At 45.9% G+C, this 15,993-nt stretch overlaps 1 protein-coding gene across 1 annotated transcript; it reads left to right on the forward strand.

The window, feature by feature from the left end:
• The first annotated feature begins 10,062 nt into the window (after positions 1–10,062).
• Positions 10,063–13,984, forward strand: LOC100826013 (transcription factor GAMYB). The gene is made up of 4 exons (XM_003564404.3): positions 10,063–10,346; positions 10,900–11,279; positions 12,223–13,246; positions 13,322–13,984. Exons 2-4 carry the CDS (start codon positions 10,911–10,913, stop codon positions 13,597–13,599), a joined length of 1,671 nt encoding a protein of 556 aa, XP_003564452.1. The 5' UTR covers positions 10,063–10,346; positions 10,900–10,910; the 3' UTR covers positions 13,600–13,984.
• Positions 13,985–15,993: the final 2,009 nt, after the last annotated feature.

Below are 15,993 nucleotides of genomic sequence, written 5' to 3' on the forward strand. Positions count from 1 at the left end.
GATAGAGTAGAAGTTTGAGTCATTCGTCAGGATCGATCGTGCAGTACGTGCTCCAGCCTTCGATTGACCATTCAACTGCCGTTTCCTGTTTGCAGCTGTGCATGCAATCCAGCTCGGCAAAATTATTGTTTCGTCTTACTTCCGCGGCGCCGCTGTGCAATGTGTTGCGTGCGTACGGGGTTGTGTGTGTGCGGAATACGTGACGGAGCTGGGAAAATTTCGCTCGCAACGTACCGGGCCGCAGCTTGGCTTGGCTAGCTAGGACGGAAATAAAACGATCCATGACGAAGCACCCCCTGAAAGAGGTCGCCATCGAAGGAATTATTGGTGCACAGCGAAATGGTGCATGCATATATGGCTGCTTTGCTTGCGTACCCAGAAATCGATGGAGTGATCGCCTTTCGTTTGTCCGCCGTCGGTCGGCCGGTGGATCGATCGATCAGCAGCGCCATTTCGTGTATGCGTAGAGACACCCCCGCGCCCGGCCCGACCCTAGCAGCAAAATGATGCAACTAGGGAGTGGTTATCTAGGAGCACACATTTTCTCCAGACCAATTAATACTCATGTCGGTGAAAATATGCTCGATCGACCGACACAAGAATCGATTCACGCTAGCTGCAAACCACGCTTTTGTTTCATTTGATGATTAATTCATTTTTGATCGTTTCCTGATCTTAACGAGTGCTATAGTATCTCTCAAGTCTAACGGAATCTTCCGTTTAGAGCTGTGCTTCCTCCGTCTACAAATAAGTGTACGTTCGGGTTTGAAATTTGTCAAAAAAAATGTATTTTTTTTCAAAGCACTTTAAAATAAGAAAAATTGGTTCTCTCTCATTACACGTAAATCAAATCCAATAACATTTATTCATTTCTTTATGCACCTAACTCATTGGAGGTGGAAGAATAAAAGAGGAGAGATATGATGTTTGGCATTTTTGCAATGCATTTTCTATCTCATTGGAGGGAGTATATGACGGGGTGCAGGGAACGTGGAGAACGTCAAAATGCCAAGGACCAAGCTTGAACACGACGATTATTTTAGAGTAATGGTCAAAAAGGCACTGTTGCTAGCTTGTGGTCACTTTCAGCGCCCGGAATTGCAATACATGGGCAGAAAAACTAGCGACCAGTGGCTCTACTAAATTCAGGCATAGACTCAAAAAAGGCAGATCGTCCTTGTAAAAAAAATGGGGACAGAGCGTTCACTCAAACGTTCTCTTATTAAATCAGCAAAATTAAGGATCTAAAAGGGTAATTTCGGAGTACATGGAGTGTTCTGTTCTGTAGAGTTAATGTCTGACTCACTGACTGTGAATGCATTTGACTCCTTTTCAATTTTACAAGAGTGTTTCCTCTTACGAAATAATCTTGGTCCGGTCCTGACTTAACTAGAAGGCTCTGGATTATTGGGGATCCGCACGTGCCCGTGGACGATAAGGGAAAGGTAAGCATGTACCTAATCAAAGGGTACCAAAACATACCCGCAAAAAATAAGGGTACCAAAACAAATCAAGGTCATGATTATTCCTTGTGCTCTGCTACTTATGCAAGCTCACGCCGGATGCGTGTCTCGCTATTTCGGCAATGGGTATGTCTCGTCCGATCGAGCTATCATGAGATATATGCGCGTTTTTCTTCTGCAATTAATTTCAACTTAGACACTCGCGTATACTCTGTCCATGAAAGAATTCAATCAATTTTGTATTAAGTTCGTACAAATTTTGTATTAAGTAGACGACACTTTTCATAAATCCTTAATTGTACGTGACTGTATGATTATCTTTCTGAACTTCGCCTTGTTGACCTCACACGAAATTATATAAAACCGACAAGCAGGTAGCCGATCGACGCAGTATGCAGCTAGCTAGCGCGCCTAGCTAGCTTACTGTTTCTCCCCTCGGTTAATGATTCTAGTACAAGAAAACTCCAGCGCGGCACTGATTCTTTCGCAATTTTCCGCTCCACATGCATGATTAAAGTGTGTCCCATGCGATTTCCCCCATTGTTGTCAACTTCATGTTCTTCGTTCGGTGACAAGCAGGGTCTTCGATTTATACTGTTGTTTGTTTTGTTGCGCATGAGTCTTATTACATTAGGCTCTCATCACGTTATTGTTCTTGATTTTTCATTTTCCACCGCGTCCTCTGAGATTTGAACCAGCTGTGTCGTGTGGGTTGTCACTTTTGAAGTAACCTTATATTTCTAGTAAATTTAGAGTAAAATGCACCACTGGTCCTAAAACTATTGAACGTATGTCAAGTGAGTCCTAATTCTTTAAAAGTGCATATTTAGATTGTAATTTTTTTTAAGTTGTTCACCCGCGGTCCTAAATTAGGCCGAGCCGCTGCTGACCGGCCAGGTGCCAAGTTGACTGCCATGCTGGCTAACTGTCGAGTCGCTGGAAATTGTGAATCGATAAGAAATCAGTAAAATTACCCGGTGATTCGGGCACTTGTAGAACACACTCTGTCTAGGTTCATCTCTGATAGACACGCGAGACGAAGTACAACCCTTATTTGACAGAGGGGCACTTCACCGATGGCAACGACGGCAGCGGCAGGCGAGCTTGTGTCGTCGGCTGTGGGGGCTGCGATGGTGGAGGGGAGCCCTTCTTCTTGCCTCTCTTCCACGCTACCGTAGCAGAGGAACTTGCGATCGACCCAGACATGACGGCGGGCTGGCAGGAAAATCTGGAGGCAGCGACAGAAGTAACCGGAGGAAAAGAGAGAAGAATGAGAGAGAGAGAGAGTGAGAATTTGTCAACTGCAGTATCCATTGTTAATAAGAAGGTTTCTGCAAATTTCCAGACCACCGAAACGGCGGGAAAACTCCCGCCCAACCACCCTTGGCCGACGTGGCAGTGGTCAACTTGCCAACTGGACGGTCAGCAACGGCTCGGCCTCATTTAGGACCGCGGGTGAACAACTTAAAAAGAATTAGGGTCCAAATATGCAGTTTTAAAGAATTATGACTCACTTGACACAGATCCAATAGTTATAGGACCTACGGTGCATTTTACTCTAAAATTCACAACCTTCAAAAATAGAATCCGCCACGGTGTGGCCAGAAATTCGAAATTATACCCAGTAGTACGCGCTTTTGGTATATATTTTGATGAAAAAGATTATGTAAATAATTACATATGTAAACTTTTGAGTCATATATGTGCTTGGACTTTAAAAAAAAATCATCTACTTCCTCCGTCCAACAAATGATGACTTAGCTTTGACTAAATTTGAATGCATCTATACACTAAGTCATGTCTAGATACATCCAAAATTTTGACAAACTTGAGACATCTTTTGTTGGACGGAGGGAGTATGAAATTATGGGTAAACACAAGTGTTAGTGCTTGAATAGTATTGCTTTTCCGGAGCACTGAATTTTCTTTGTTTAATCCAGGGTTGCAAACGTACGTAACCTTTTTGCCATTAAATTTTGGATTTGCTATATCTAAATCGCATGATCCGTCGGAACTAGATTTTGCTTTATGATTCATGACGAACGACGGAGAAGAGAGAGTAGGTGTTACGTCCAGCTATTAATTGGACAGTTCTGATACTGTCAACTGAGATTTAAATTTTTTGCTTAAAAAAATCAGTCATGTGAGATACAGCCACTCCCTTAAAATTTACAGGTACGCAGATGGCTCAAATATCTACGTTCGAAAAAGAAAAAAATATTTAAGAAATATATGTTTAAGTATTCGTTTGAAATTTTATGTTCACCGAAGCGTGTATACGTGCTCCGGGGGACATTTCTGTTCGCCCTCGGGATGTCCGTCGGCCGTAGCGCGATTTCTTTTCCGTCCTATTAATTTCTTCTACGTAGAAATTCTCCACGATCATTGAGATATTGATGCATCATGCATGTATGATGTACTCCATCGATGTATGATGTCCAACTAGCCACACAAGAGTCGGAGAACCTGAGTTGTGCATGATGCATGCAACCAATCCCCTTGTCATGTACGCATCCACTATCCCAGGCGTACGTAACGCGTCAAGCATTCAAGCGCCCATCAAGTCTCGACCACGTATGCACGGGCCGATCGACCCGCGCTTTTATCGATCAACCAGAGGCCAGAAGCCGGCGGCCGGCGGCGGGCGCGTGAGCTCATGGGTGATCGAGGCGCGCAAGCAAACGACCGACCGACGCGCGTGGCGCCCGCATTCTTTTTCCCCTGGCTAGATCATCAGCCGGCCCTCGCACGTACTACACGTAACCAGCAACGACCCGTAGCTCAGCTTGGAAGATAATGCGCGGCCCGTACGTACGTCGTCCGCACACTTCACACATAAGCGAACGTAGCTTCTGGAGATCGTGGTCTGGCTGGATGTCCGTGAATTTACCCATAGATTCGTCGACCTTTAATTTGAGATATCGTATATATGCACAGGTCGAAGAGTTCTTACCTCTCTTTTTTTCATTTTGCGAGGAGAAGAGTTCTTGCTTGACTCTGTTTTTCTTGCCAATAATATGGACCCCCGACCGTAGCTGTGCCCAGCAGTTCTTGCTTCGTAACGGGGATATCAATGGCGGTGGCACGTACGTACATGCATGTACGTAACACGATGAACGAAAGTTGAGCATGCGACCCGGGTTGGGAACCTGGGCGACGGCCGGCACGTACGTGTGCGTTGCACGTCCCAGCTAGCTAGAGACTCTAGAGAGTACGTTTTGGTCCGTGACAGTACAGGGTCGCGTCGATTTATGGTATGCCAGTCAACAAGTGCGACGGACTCAACGTTCACGAATCACGAGCGGGCACGGAGTTCGTATGTACGCGCGTCCGTACATGCATGACTCCCGATTTCCCGAAGGTTGGAGCCTTGGAGGCGTGTTCCGAGGTTCTGAAAATCTGGTCCGTATACCGCAGCGTGACTTGGACTCTCAAACTCTCTTGACTCTGAAAGGTCTCTGCTACTACTTGTACTACAACAACTCTATACACATTGGATTTGACCGTGCTCTCGTGCAGTCGTGCGCGCTTGAATTTGTTGGTTCGCACAGTAATCAATAACCGGCCAGGCAGGGAGAATCTGCACGTACGCGAGCGTGAGCAGTTCAACTAACAGCCCAGCCCAGCTCCGCGAGTACATAATTTCTTTTGAAGCGCTAGGTATAGCCTAGCCCGGTCCGCGCGCACGGATCCTTGACCAGCATGCATGCATCACGGATCCTTGACCAGCATGCATGCAGCGTTGCTCGAGTCTAGCTGCGCGTACATGCACAGGGATCCTTGGCCGATCAGGCCGCCTCATGGAAGGGCGGGTAAAGGGTAGACCGCCGATCGTCACGGCGTACCATCGATCGGCTCAACAACTTTCACCCCCCGGCCCCAATCCCTCAAGAACAGAGCAAGCATATATGCGTGTAGTTTATCCTGCGTTCAAATATGCCGCGGACGCGGAGAGAACAACAGGCGTGGCTGGCTGGGCACGGAGTAAATCGAAAGGGACGACGCGCGATAGAGTACGTCGCCGCGCTGCGATCTTAGCTGGAGAGTTTCTCGTCGCGACAGCGGCATTTAGGAGCGCCGCGAAAGGCAGGGACACATTTTGCTAAATCAAAACGGAGCCCGGTCGAGAGTCCTTCGAGCGAGACAGACAGATGCTTGTACTAGCAACAAAAAAAAATCGCGTGAGAGGGACGAGGGGAGAAGCGGGTGGAGGCCTCGGCCCGGGGTGGGACCACCGGCTCTCCGGGAGAGGTGGTGTGGGGCCCGCGTGCACCCGCCCACGGGGCTTGCATGTTCGCCCGGTTGCTTGCGTCGCATGTCCAGACGGGGGTGTGGCCCGCGCGCGTTTCGTGGTAGGCGCCACACTAGGATCGCCGAGAAAAGGGGGGAAGGGGATCGCGGCATCATCCCCGCGTGGGGCCCGGCCTCGGCCTCGGGCAGCAAGGAGCAAGGAAGACCCTATCTAATCTGCGTGCTACTAGGTCGGCCTCGGGCAGCCAGGGAGCTCGATCCATCCGGCCGGCGAGGTGCCGAGGTACCCGTGCGGTGAATTGGCCCGTGCCATGCATCAGGTCAGGAGTCCCATAGAGCAAACTCAACCGGTTCCATCCTGATCAGTCGCTGTTTACCGAGTCTGGCGGCCACGTGACCGTCACATACTCTCTCAATTCCGTGACATAAATCCAACCATATGAGTCGCTGTTTACCGAGTTGTCACGAGACGAGGACGGTATGTGTGTGTTAATTCTGGCGTCCTTGTTACTGCACACCACGTAGAGTATATCGATTCGTTTGTTACCCTCGGATATATGCGCAACAGTCTCACGTACAGTGGAGTAGATTGCACGTACGAAAGATAAAGCTGTGTGCTGCGGCGGCGACCAATGCATCTGACAAACGCCACGCTCTCGCAGGCCCAAGCTGGATGCACGCGCCGGATGTTAGAATTACGACTCTGTCCTCACTCACTCAGTCGCTGGTTCTTTGTACTACTCGGCACGACGGACCTGCAGGCACCGGAGGCAAGGATTATTAATGTCGTCCCTCGAAGTGAGCACTGAGCTGAGCAGTGCCGATCTACGTTACTGTCCTCCTTTTTTTCCTTTCCAGAGAATTGGCCAAAGTTACCGTTCGTTAAAGACGGCAGTATTACCGGCCTACCGGTCGACCTGGCACTGTACTTCCCAGAACTTCCCCTCGCCCCCCCAAAGATGTTGCCTAGCCCACTGCCAGGTGTCGTCCCGCAGCACCGTTACCGTCGTCTTTCCTTTTTCGTGGTACCGTATTTTAAAGAGAGTTTTGTCTTAAAAAAAAATAATTTATTATTTCCAAGGGAAGATAAAAACTTGTATTCAGTGCAATTTGAAACTTTCAATCATAATTATTACTTCCTCCGTTCCTAAATACTTGTCATTGCTTTAGTTCAAATTTGTACTAAAACAACGACAAGTATTTAGAAACGGAGGGAGTACATTCTAAATAAACGGTCAGATGAAATACGGAATCTATAATCACTGAAATTCATTTTTTTATAAAAACAAAACTCGTGACAAAAGGTTCACACCGGTTTTCACAAAACATCAAGTGAGCAGAGGTTGCACCTTTTATGTGGTCCGTTACTTTAGAATCCCATGGCTATGATTGAAAGTATTTCAAGTTTTTTTTTACATTAGTGATTACTTTTGTTTCAGAAACTCGATCTAATGTACATTTAATTTGCTAGTTAAGTGTCAATATGTTGCCGCATAGTCTATTATATTATTTTTATTTCCAACCTAATCAATATTTTTTTAGAGAATGTGCCATTTTTCTGAACTTTCTTTTCTATTGGACCCTAATTTTCTAGAAAAAACTAGTGCTAATTTATGTATTAATGTACTACCTTCGTTCTTAAATGTAAGATGTTCCAACTTTATTCTAAATTCAAGTTTGACCAAGTTATAGAAAAATATACTAATATCTACAATATCAAATAGGTATAGTATGAAAATTATTAAGGAAAAGCAAACCACTTGTACGAGTACACGCTTGTACTTTCCTGTACACACAACTTGCTTTGAGATTCAAATATATATCACCATAGATTTAATAAAGCTAATTAATATTTATAGATGTTGATAGTTTTTTCTATAAAAATCGGTCAAAATTTAAGAAGATTACTTATGACAAAGTTAGAAAATCTTATATTTAGGAACATAGGAAGTATTAATTGTATTATTTGGAAGCTCTAATTTAAAATCGAGGAGATTAGATTAAATTTTGGAGGCCCTAATTTTTAAAATGTGAGGAAATGTTGCACTATCACTAGGCATCGGACGTTGTATATTTAGAGATATTAAAAGATGCCATGTTGCGAGATTTTCTTAGAGAACAATCTTAATTAATGTTAACCTATCTATACCCACGAGTCTGACTCATATGTTGGGGCGCCAAGGGGTGGGGGTTGATCCTTTACAAAAGGTCTTCCTCATTTGGAGTTATTCGTCCAGACGGTCTATAGGAATGATTAATGCACGCAAGTCACCATGATTTTGGTCTTTATCGGAGAAAGTGGTTGTCCCCTGGCCTACGAGATCGGGAATAAACCTCGTGTTTGACATCACGCGTGTCTGATAAAGAACAAATATTCTCTTAGTGATTCGACATATACAACCACGGCAAGACCCTCCAGGTGGCTTCGCCAATCTGAATTGCCTACAAGTGGGTGGCTAATGTGGCGTAGTCAATCTCAATTGTCTACATGTCATAATGTAGCTTCGCCGCTCTCTCAATCCCACGTGTGTCGACGGTATAAGTACGATTAATATCCGCCAAACACCATAATTTGGTCTTCCTCGAGGAAAGTGGTTAATTGTCTCCTAGCATATGAGATCAAGAACAAGTCGGTGTTTAACGTCATGCGCGTATTCTTTCAGTGATATGTGATGTACACGTCTATGTCGAGACACTGAGTCCGTCAATCTCAATCCCATGCGTGTCGTGACATTTGTGGATGCATGCGTCTATGTTATGACCGATTTCCTCCATGTTTATAAAGCCTTAACGAGAAAATTACAATTCCATACTAAGCACGTACAGACCTGAGGCAATTTTTAACGCAACACGAATGTACGTGCCGACGGAGGCAATTTTAACTCCACAAGCATGTGAAATTCCCACAGGGACCGGGCAGCATGTGCAATTTCCCGTCCTAGCCTGGCACGCGGGGACGACCGAGCGAGAGAGAGAGCACCTGACCCGACCGGGTTGATCGACCGCCACGGACCTACGCGTGCGTGGCCACCCGGAATTAGCACAGCCCGCCGGACGCCGCGCCGATCGAGTTAGCAGTACAGCGAAATTGGGTGAGTACGGTGTGTTCGTCCAACAAGCAACTCAAAAGGCAGCAAGTCCCGGGCGAAATAAAACTGTTGATCGCTCGTCCCGAAGAGCTCCCTCCCAAAGGTCTTCTTCTTGTTTCTTGGGTGCTCTTTCTTCTTCACCCAGACAGGTGTTGGAGATTAACTTCGTGGTAGATTCGATGGGGAAAGATGACTTGATTTATTAGTACGTTCATGCATGCACCCATTGAGCCCTGACTTGTCGTCCACTGAGAAGTGCATATTCTGGCCGGTAAGTTTAAAGTAATTAAAGATCATGGTATATATGTTGGTTTAGTTTAACAAACTGGATAGCGACTTCTCCAACTTTTTCTTCAGTTTTTTTTCCCCTACATGCTACATGAATCGCACAACTAGGAAGGGACAAGCAGCTAGAATATGCTGTTAGGCTAGAGAGAGTGGATGATATATTAGAGGAAATTAGCTACAAGTAAAGGTGACAAATAAGACGAAAAGCAATGGCGGGATGGTATAAAAACAGTATGCACGGGGATACCGAAGGTGGAAACTTCTCTTGAATTTGAGCATAGATGTCTCCCTTTGCTTTAACCAAGTTCGCTGGACATGTAGTTTTTGTGTCATCTTGTCTTTCTCACACACCGTATGTGTACTAAAAAAACACCGTGTGTAGCCATCGTCTCATCTGTCTTCCGCACATATAGAAAACAAAGACTGCGTAGGTTGGCACTGGCACAAGCAAGTGTCCCAAGCAAGTGGCCCTCGTCCTGCATAAATAGACTGCGGGTGAATGCACGCCACTCTATTTTGGAAAGTCAAAAATTTCCCCAAAGAAGGACTACTACACAGAGCAGTTTCTTTTGTTACACGGTGCAAGTAAGTATAATCATATTTTTACACTCAAAATCGTCAATATTCTCCGTGAAATATCCACTCAGAAAATTCTCTCTTTTCCATTTTACGAGCGACAAAAGTTTTTGTGTCCATTTTTTCCTTGTGCACAAGTGCTGTGAGCCAATTTGATTTTCTATAATCCACGCAGCACCTGGTTCCGAGAAAGTAGTCCTGGGATGTCTACAATAAATGAGCAGATAAAAGAAAAGATAGGCATGCAATTAAATAGAGAAGAGCCGAAAATTTGCGTCAAAAAAGAAGAAAAGAAGAGCCGAAAATATAGCGCTCTAGAGGGAGAGGAAATAGGTGCCCATGCCCAATAGCATTGCTGCTGTACCTTTCAGCTTTATAATCTCCCCCCTCAAATCTCCCCACTCCCGCAGGCTCGCCCACCCCTTTTCCTCCCCTCAAGACTCTCCCTTCCCCTCTCCCCTGAAAATTCTCCGCATACTGGGTGCCAAAGTGGTGGCGGCATCTCGCTAAGGGGAGCGGAGAGATCCTCCCAAGTTTCCACTCCTTTGCTCCCCCAACCCGCCTTTGTTCTCTCCAACCCACTGCTGAACCCCAGGAAGGGGAGAATTGGAGCTCAACTCGGTTCCAGTTCAGTGCTCCAGTCCGAGCTCGATCGGCCTCCGCGGCGAGATTCCGCCAGGTAGCTCCGCTTCTTGCAGAAGAATTCTGGTTTGTTTTGGGAGCCGAGGTAGTGATCTGAGGGTGTGAAGTGGTGGAATTCTGGGATGCCTTTTTCTTTCTTCCGGTCCAGTTTTGCCCCGTGGGAATTTTCCATTCTGGGGGACACGAGGAGTAGCGTTTACGCCTTTTTGTCTCCTTGTCTAGTGTGTCTGTCAATTATGAGGAACGATCTCACTGTTTCCTCCTTATTTTACCCTGCTTGGAATTCTTAAGCGGAACATGTTCGATTTAATCTCTAGCAGTACTTGAGTTACAAGTGCCTTTGCTCTGCTGAATTCGGGAAAGAAGTACTGTGTACTCCAGTGGTAGTTCTCATCTAGTGATATGACCAGTTTTTTTTCGTCGCAGCACAACTAATACCTGCTTATTTCCACAACTTAAATACGCTTGTCTTGATCCGCTTCCGATGTTAATGATTCCATAATTCAAGTACTTCAGTTCTGTATAATTCAAGTACTACCAGTACTCTAGTAGCAATCCAATAACCTTTCGATTTTCCTGGCATAATTCAGGGCAGCGAGAGATGTACCGGGTTAAGAGCGAGAGCGACTGCGAGATGATGCATCAAGACCAGATGGATTCCCCGGTGGCCGACGACGGCAGCAGCGGAGGGTCGCCTCACAGGGGAAGCGGACCCCCTCTGAAGAAAGGCCCCTGGACGTCGGCGGAGGACGCCATCCTGGTGGACTACGTCAAGAAGCACGGCGAGGGGAACTGGAACGCCGTGCAGAAGAACACTGGGCTGTTCCGGTGCGGCAAGAGTTGCCGCCTCCGCTGGGCCAACCACCTCAGGCCCAACCTGAAGAAGGGGGCCTTCACTCCTGAGGAGGAGAGGCTCATCATCCAGCTCCACTCCAAGATGGGGAACAAGTGGGCTCGGATGGCTGCTCATGTAAGTGCAACGCGACGTGGATTCCGTGATTTCCATGTTGATAATTTGCACGCTGTTGGTGTGATGTTACGAGCCTTGCATGATTGTTCTTTACGTCATGGTCACATGGGGTAAAAAATTAGTAGCTTTTAACTGATAAGTGCTTCGGATCTTCCAATACATGCAATTTTCAGTTCAAGATGCCTGACATGTCTAGTTAGTTATTACCCCTCTTGAGGAATCCTTTATTTAGTGAAGTGTTTTGTTTCAGGCATATTTTGGAACCGTATCACTAGTCTTTGTTTCCCTTAGTGGTACCTACTGTTATTGCTCTGAAACATGAACCTGGATGGTTTTCTAGGGCAGTTCAGAAAGTTACCAAACTTTGGTTTTAAACTGTGTTATTCTCTACTTTTGTTGTTACTGAAAGCAAGTTGGCCTAACATGTAGAAGGTTGAAAATGAAGTGGTACATATGTATGCCATAAATAGGCAGTCCATTATGACTTTGACTGTGTTCAAGGTATTGGCTGCTTAGTCTAGTCAGATGGAGGCCAGGCATATCTATGTTGCGTAATGACAATTGACTATTTTCCATACTACTCCATAGTACTTGAAACCTTTTTCAATGTGACCAAGAGTACTAGTTTGTTTGTAGCTTTATTATTAACCATCTAAGGCTAATAACCTGTACTACTGTTGATTGTCATGGCTCACAGTTATTTATTCAATTACTTCTCTGTCAAGTATGTCCTTATCTTGTAAATGCTGTGACTACCTTTTTCCGTCTTAATGATTCCTTAATACAATTCAGACATAAATCCTATACAATTTATTCAATATTCATTTACAATGCTTCGATGAAAAATAGGCTAGTATCTTTAATTACCTTATCCTGTGCATATGAGTCACTGTTTTTCTTCTTATATATTGTTGTTATATTAACTTCAAGCACCTCTTCTCAGCTGCCAGGGCGTACTGACAATGAAATAAAGAATTACTGGAATACTCGAATAAAGAGATGCCAGCGAGCTGGCTTGCCAATCTATCCTGCTAGCATATGCAATCAATCTGCAAATGAAGATCAGCAGGGCTCCAGTGATTTCAACTGTGGCGACAATATTTCCAGTGACCTTCTAAACGGAAATGGTCTTTATCTTCCAGATTTTACCTGCGACAATTTCATTGGTAATTCAGAGGCCTTATCTTATGCACCACAGCTTTCAGCTGTTTCGATAAGCAATTTGCTCGGCCAGAGCTTTGCATCAAAAAATTGTGGCTTCATGGATCAAGTAAACCAAGCTGGGATGCTAAAACAATCTGACGGTTTACTTCCTGGGTTGAGCGATACCATCAATGGTACACTCTCTTCAGTGGATCAATTCTCAAATGACTCTCAGAAACTCAAGCAGACTCTAGGTTTTGACTATCTCCACGAAGCAAACTCTAGCAGCAAGATTGTTGCACCCTTCTTCGAGGGTGCACTTACTGGCAGCCATGCCTTTTTAAATGGCAACTTCTCTACTTCTAGGGCCACTAATGGTCCTCTGAAGATGGAGCTCCCTTCACTCCAAGATACCGAATCTGATCCAAATAGCTGGCTCAAGTATACCGTAGCTCCTGCGATGCAGCCTACAGAGTTAATTGACCCCTACCTGCAGTCTCCAACAACAACTCCTTCAGTAAAATCTGAGTGCGCTTCACCATCAAGGAACAGTGGTCTTTTGGAAGAGGTTCTTGGAGCTGAGGTATTAAGATCTGGGAAGAACCAACAGCAGTCTGTGAGAAGTTCAAGTTCCTCTGTCAGTACACCATGTGACACAACGGTAGGTTGCCCAGAGTTTGATCTCTGTCAGGAATACTGGGAAGAACATGGGAGTACATACCTGAGTGAATATGCACCTTTCAGTGGCAATTCACTCACTGAACCCACTGCTCCTGTCAGTGCTGCGTCACCTGATGTTTTTCAGCTCTCCAAAATTTCTCCTGGTAGGTATAAATTTTAGTTCCTCATCCTTTCTTCAGAGTGAAATTGCCAGTTACTTATACCAGTACTATTTGCAGCACAAAGCCCTTCACTTGGTTCTGGAGAGCAGGAAATGCAGCCTGCATATGAGCCTGGGGCTGGCGACGCTTCACCTTATCCTGAAATCTTCAGGCCAGATGCATTATTCTCTGGCAATACAGCCGGCTCATCCGTCTTCAACAATGCCATAGCAATGCTTCTGGGAAATGACATGAACATCGAGTGCAAATCTGTTCTCGGTGATGGAACCGTGTTCGATCCTTCCTCGTGGAGCAACATGCCACATGCTTGTCAAATGTCGGAAGAATTCAAATGAATTCCTCGGCGTTTCTCGTGCTCGTAGGATATTCTTGGTATTGCTCTTCCCAATTGTTTTGAGGATAATTTTCAGGGAAAACATCATCTATTGTAATGCTGCATAGCCGCCGACAGGTCCTTGATGGCTGCTACTAGACGTGCTATTCGTGCAACTAGACCTTTTGCCCAATAAAGTTCGTGGAGATAAGCCGGTTATTTAAATTTTTTGTTGTTTCATATTAGAGAACCCTTTTTTTGTTGTCCCTGTGGCCAGGATTATGTTGGAAATTCGTCATGCTGTGTTTTATTTGGAGAATGTAAGATCAGCTACCCCTTTGTTTCCTGGTGTACTATCTTTGTTGAACATATCCCCCAATTGCCAATGAGATTGATACCTAGTACTACCTCCGTTTCATAATTCTTGTCGAAATATTACATGTTTGTAGATGTTTTTAAGGAATAGATACATTCATATTTGAACAAATTTTGAGACAAGAATTATGGAACGGAGGGAGTGGCATTTTGTGAGAGCCATTAAGTTCTCACATTAAAATGGACATGTCTGCAAATTTCTAGTCATGGTTGAAGGAAAGCGGCCGTCTTGAGCCCCCATCAGTTTTGGTTTTGGGGTCTGCTTTTCTTTACCCGGTGCCCGGTGGATGTAATAATAATATAAGGGGAAAAGGCGAGATGACGCTGGAGCCTGGAGCAATGGGTGATTAGGATCGGCATGTTATCATGGAGTTCATAGTTGGAACCCAACTGCAGCTATCACCCGTGACGCGGCCGGGAACAAGCTGCGGGCTGCGGCATTACGCAGACGACGCGCCCGACTTCCTCCGGTGCTTCTGCGCTGGATTCGTCCTCTTGACTATTCGTACCATCTGGCTATCAGCAAGGTCCGAAAATGCACGCGCCGTAGTTTCCGCCAAGCAGAGAATAAACTTTCCTGATCGAACGAAGAAGCCGCTTCCGGGCAAAGCGTGCATCAGGCGATGTGCATGGCATGACTTGTCTCACCGCCGTGCTGTGCGCGATCTTGTGTTCTCGCGCGACGCACGGTTCGCGAATAAAGCAAAGATTCGCGAATATATATATATAGCTTCGTGTTTGTGCCATACTGCCATGTTTAGTCAATGCAAAGCGCGCATGTGCCATGTCTCGCCTCGGAACATTTCAACGGTAAGTACTAAAATAGTTTCGGGCCCTCGGAATCGATCCATGTCCCCGTCGAAAAAGAACAAAAAGTAACTGGACGGTGGTTTTTCATGTTGAGATCCCGGTCCAGTCAGCGCAGGCCAGGCGAGGTGCGGGGGTTTTGGTTGGCTGCACCGTCTCGCTATGTGGTCGTTTCGCGTGCAATGCACCGTCGTCAAGATCGAGTGCGGGACGCATCGTTGCGTTGCGTTACCTGTTGCTGGAGATTTTTTTCCTACCTTTTTCTTACGGTAAGCTGAACGTGCGACGTACCCGTAAAACAAAGGGAGAGAAAGACATACCGTAAGTACAAATTTAACACTAGGCTGGACAGAAAGTTCGAACTTCGACAATCTTAACGAGCACTCCCTGACTCAGTTTATTAATTTTCAAACCAAACCAAACCAAACAACCTTTTGAAATTGCTAATTAATGTTCACGATCTTAACGAGCGAACTGCCGAGCGCTCGTTAGACCCATTAGCGGGCTCGTTAGGCACCAACGACAAACTGGTGTGACACCTAGGCAGCTGCCCAACCCGTTATTCAGATGCCCAACTTGCCATCTTAGTCGATCGTCGAGATGTCAACCTTGTCCTTGCCACTTTGACACCCTCTTAAATTCTAATCATCATCTTCCAATCCCAACAATTCCCCACCACCGTCCTACCAGTTGCCACCAATTCGGCTCTGCCTCCGTATAGGATGTGCCCTACCCTCGTCCGTCGTCACAGACTCCGACCATGACCATACGAGCACTGCTCCAATACCCCACCACCATCCGCCTCTGACCATGACCATACGAGCACTGCTCCAATACCCCACCACCATCTGCCGGCAACTCGTGGCCTTCCCCTTCCTCCCTCTCATGCGCATGGAGAAGGATAAACATACATGAGACCGCGGCCCTACAACTACAAGCATGGAGACAGAGTCATGTAAGGCCTCCTGTTTTGGGAGGTAGTCAAAAATAGGTCAATGTAAAAGAATCAGATCAGCTAGTCAGCTTTTCAGGCTAATGAATTTAACGAGCCCTCGCAACTATTTATCAAACCGAACCGAGCTATGGTTTCAGATCATGAAAGTTATCAATCTTAAGTATCCAAACTCTTGACGAACCATTCCCTTAGATCCGATTGGGCCGGGGTCGTGCGGACCCACCCGCGGCCTCTTTGGTCGGCCGAATTCCACGAAATCTGATCGGGGCCGCTTTGTTC

This window comes from Brachypodium distachyon, chromosome 2 (genome assembly GCF_000005505.3).
Source record: "Brachypodium distachyon strain Bd21 chromosome 2, Brachypodium_distachyon_v3.0, whole genome shotgun sequence".
Lineage (NCBI taxonomy): Eukaryota > Viridiplantae > Streptophyta > Magnoliopsida > Poales > Poaceae > Brachypodium > Brachypodium distachyon.